General features: G+C 46.4%; 1 protein-coding gene across 1 annotated transcript; it reads left to right on the plus strand.

Moving 5' to 3' along the window:
* Window positions 1–266: 266 nt before the first annotated feature.
* LOC123064551 (expansin-A24-like) lies at window positions 267–1,274 on the plus strand. Its single transcript, XM_044488011.1, has 3 exons — window positions 267–426; window positions 545–869; window positions 965–1,274. Exons 1-3 carry the CDS (start codon window positions 267–269, stop codon window positions 1,272–1,274), a joined length of 795 nt encoding a protein of 264 aa, XP_044343946.1.
* The last annotated feature ends 1,675 nt before the right edge of the window (window positions 1,275–2,949 follow it).

Consider the following 2,949-nt stretch of genomic DNA (forward strand, 5'->3'; position numbering starts at 1 on the left):
CTTGATTGCCACGCAAGCCATGGCTCGGCTGCACGGCCAGTCACTTTTGCACGCTACGTGCTTCATTGAACCAATCAGGGTGGCCTTGCTGAATCCTCCAGCGACATACGTACGAATCGACCGCAGTGAACACTATGTAAACAAACGATCGTTTGAACACCACAGCAGCTCACAACTGTCAGCAACAGATCAATATAGACACACGAACAAACGCTTCCATTCAATTAGGCCACAAGTTCATCAAACTTCAAGAGCTAGCGGCCGATATGGCTCCAGCTCGATTTGTTGCAGGGATGCTGCTGGCGGCGATCGGCTGTGTGCTCTCTGTGGCCGCGGACAACCCGACCACGCCATCCCCGCAACCCTTCGTCTGGCAGAAGGCGCATGCGACGTTCTACGGCGGCGCTGACGCCTCTGACACAATGGGTAATCAACTAATCATTCAACTCACGCATGTACATCCATCTACTGCGTGCATGCCCGGTTGATCTTGTTCTTCTGTGTATTAACACTTGCGATGGGTTCTATATATTGCATATTGCAGGTGGCGCGTGCGGGTATGGTAACCTCTTCTCTGAAGGGTACGGGACACGCACGGCGGCTCTGAGCACCGTGTTGTTCAATGACGGCGCCTCGTGTGGGCAGTGCTACAAGCTCGCATGCGACCGAAAGCGCGCGGATCCGTTGTTTTGCAAGCCTGGTGTGACGGTCACCGTCACGGCCACGAACTTCTGCCCGCCCAATGACGTCCTCCCCAATGACAACGGCGGCTGGTGCAACCCACCGCGGCCGCATTTCGACATGGCCCAGCCGGCCTGGGAGAAGATCGGTGTTTATAAAGGTGGCATCATCCCCATCATGTACCAAAGGTATATATGCACTTCTTACAAGTTCAAAAGTTAGTTCAGAGTCATCGGAGCCACATAACTTATCTTTTTTCTATGTCACTGCCACACACATGCAGAGTTCCGTGCGTGAAGCGGGGTGGCGTGAGGTTCATAATCAATGGTCACGAGTATTTCAATCTTGTGCTTGTGAGCAATGTTGCTGCAGCTGGCTCGATCGAGTCCATGGATGTCAAGACCTCTGATTCCGACGAGTGGATACCGATGGCACGCAATTGGGGTGCTAACTGGCACTCGCTTGCGAACCTCACTGGCAAGATGCTCTCCTTCAGACTAACCAATAGTGATGGACACACACTTGTGTTCAATGATGTTGTGCCAAAGGGATGGAACTTTGGGCAATCATTTGCTAGCAAATTACAATTCTAGTGAGCAATGTCTGCCGAGTCATGGATTTGTTGTAATTACGCTGCATAAAATGCAAGTTGTGTAATTGTGTGTTGCTTGTATCACTGATTTAATTTTACAATTCAATTTGTTCATACTCACTCTGTAATTCGTCTGGAGTATCTAAGACCATGTTCATTCCATCAATTGTGTATTCTTCAAATTCACTTCTGTGATGCATTCTGTGAATAGATTATGTCATTCTAGTGCTATGCATGGTAACTCACGCTTATAAGAAAGACACACTATTCGAATAGAAACTCAAGTTTGTGTTGTTGAATGGTCACAAGTTGGGCAATACTGCACAACTGAAAATTCTAAGAAATGAGTTGTTGATTCTAGTGCCAACAATGTGTTCTAAGGGCGTCTGGTTATGAATAACATGACTACGAACACGATTAATACGGTAGACATCAGTACGGAATGGCTCATCCAAAAACTTCAGGGGCATAGATGCATGGGAAAGAAGGGAGAGGCCAACCTCCATGATATATTTTCAGCGGGTCCGTTTTGATCATGTGCATTAGGGCTATATGCTCAAAAACAGATTTAATTTTTAATATTCACCTCCCCAATCTGTTTGTTCTGCGTTAATTTTCCTATCAAATAAATAGTTAACATGTTGCTGAAAGAGATGAAATTTTTGAAAACATTGGATTTATTTATAAGGAGATAGATTGAACCGAATCTGGTAAAATCATCAATAAAACAGACATGATATTCTTGTCTACAAATTGAAATAGGCACGGGTCCCATACATCCGAGTAAATAATCTCTGAAGGAGTTTCCTACTCACTACTCGGCCGACACACATAACAAACAAGGTGATGTTTTTAATTCGACACTAGAAGACTATGATCTCGAAGGATTTTCTAGACCACCGGCAGGGAGGCGTGACCTGGATACCTATGCCACCATGTGGCAGATGGTTTGATCATGACTAGTACTTGTTGTTCCTTGACTCTTGATCGACCAGCAAAAGGAAAAAGACCCCGCCTACTCCTAGCACGTAGAATTATGTCTCAATTTTCTGATCCTTAACAGGAAAGAATTCAGCTAAATTTCAAGGTACGCATGATTATCTTTCATTTGTTGATAAGTGTAAAGAAACAATGTTAGAAAAATGTCAACAACCCTTCACTGTACCCAAGGGCACCCCAACCGTTTAGGGTTTCTTGTGCCTCCCGTTAGCGCTGCCACTGATCTACCATGTCTCATGTTGTTTTAGGGCCATGGAAGCATCGTGCATCTCGGCCCTTGCCAGCGGGAGCGGTTTGTTTTTACATGATTTTTTGAGTTTTTTTAGGGTTTGTGTCCTGCTTAGAGAGACATGGCGGCGGCTCTATGAAGATTGAAGAAGGTTCTCCCCGCCTAGTCCCCATCCCGGTGGTGCTTCTAGAATCATCGGAGGGTGTGTGCAGGTTTGTCTCTGGCGCATCTCATGGGATTTGGTCGGCGTTTGTCTTCGGTGGATCTGGTCTTTGTTCCTATTTGTTTGTGTGTCTGCAAGTTGGACCCTTCCGATCTACGCATACGATAATCGTTGTTCTGGTGCGCTGGTCCCATGGGGCCTTAACACGACGACTTCCTGACTATCTACTACAACAAGGTTTGTCCGGCTCCGATGAGGGAGGGACAATGACAAGGTCGCATCCTT

This window comes from Triticum aestivum, chromosome 3B, assembly GCF_018294505.1.
Source record: "Triticum aestivum cultivar Chinese Spring chromosome 3B, IWGSC CS RefSeq v2.1, whole genome shotgun sequence".
In the NCBI taxonomy this organism is placed as follows: Eukaryota; Viridiplantae; Streptophyta; class Magnoliopsida; order Poales; family Poaceae; genus Triticum; species Triticum aestivum.

Excerpts from the sequence above, each read along its gene's own strand:
- LOC123064551 (XM_044488011.1), top strand. The coding sequence starts at position 267 with ATGGCTCCAGCTCGATTTGTTGCAGGGATGCTGCTGGCGGCGATCGGC. Across the intron at positions 427-544 it reads TGACGCCTCTGACACAATGG|GTGGCGCGTGCGGGTATGGT; the intron begins GTAATCAACTAA and ends TGCATATTGCAG. Across the intron at positions 870-964 it reads ATCCCCATCATGTACCAAAG|AGTTCCGTGCGTGAAGCGGG; the intron begins GTATATATGCAC and ends ACACACATGCAG.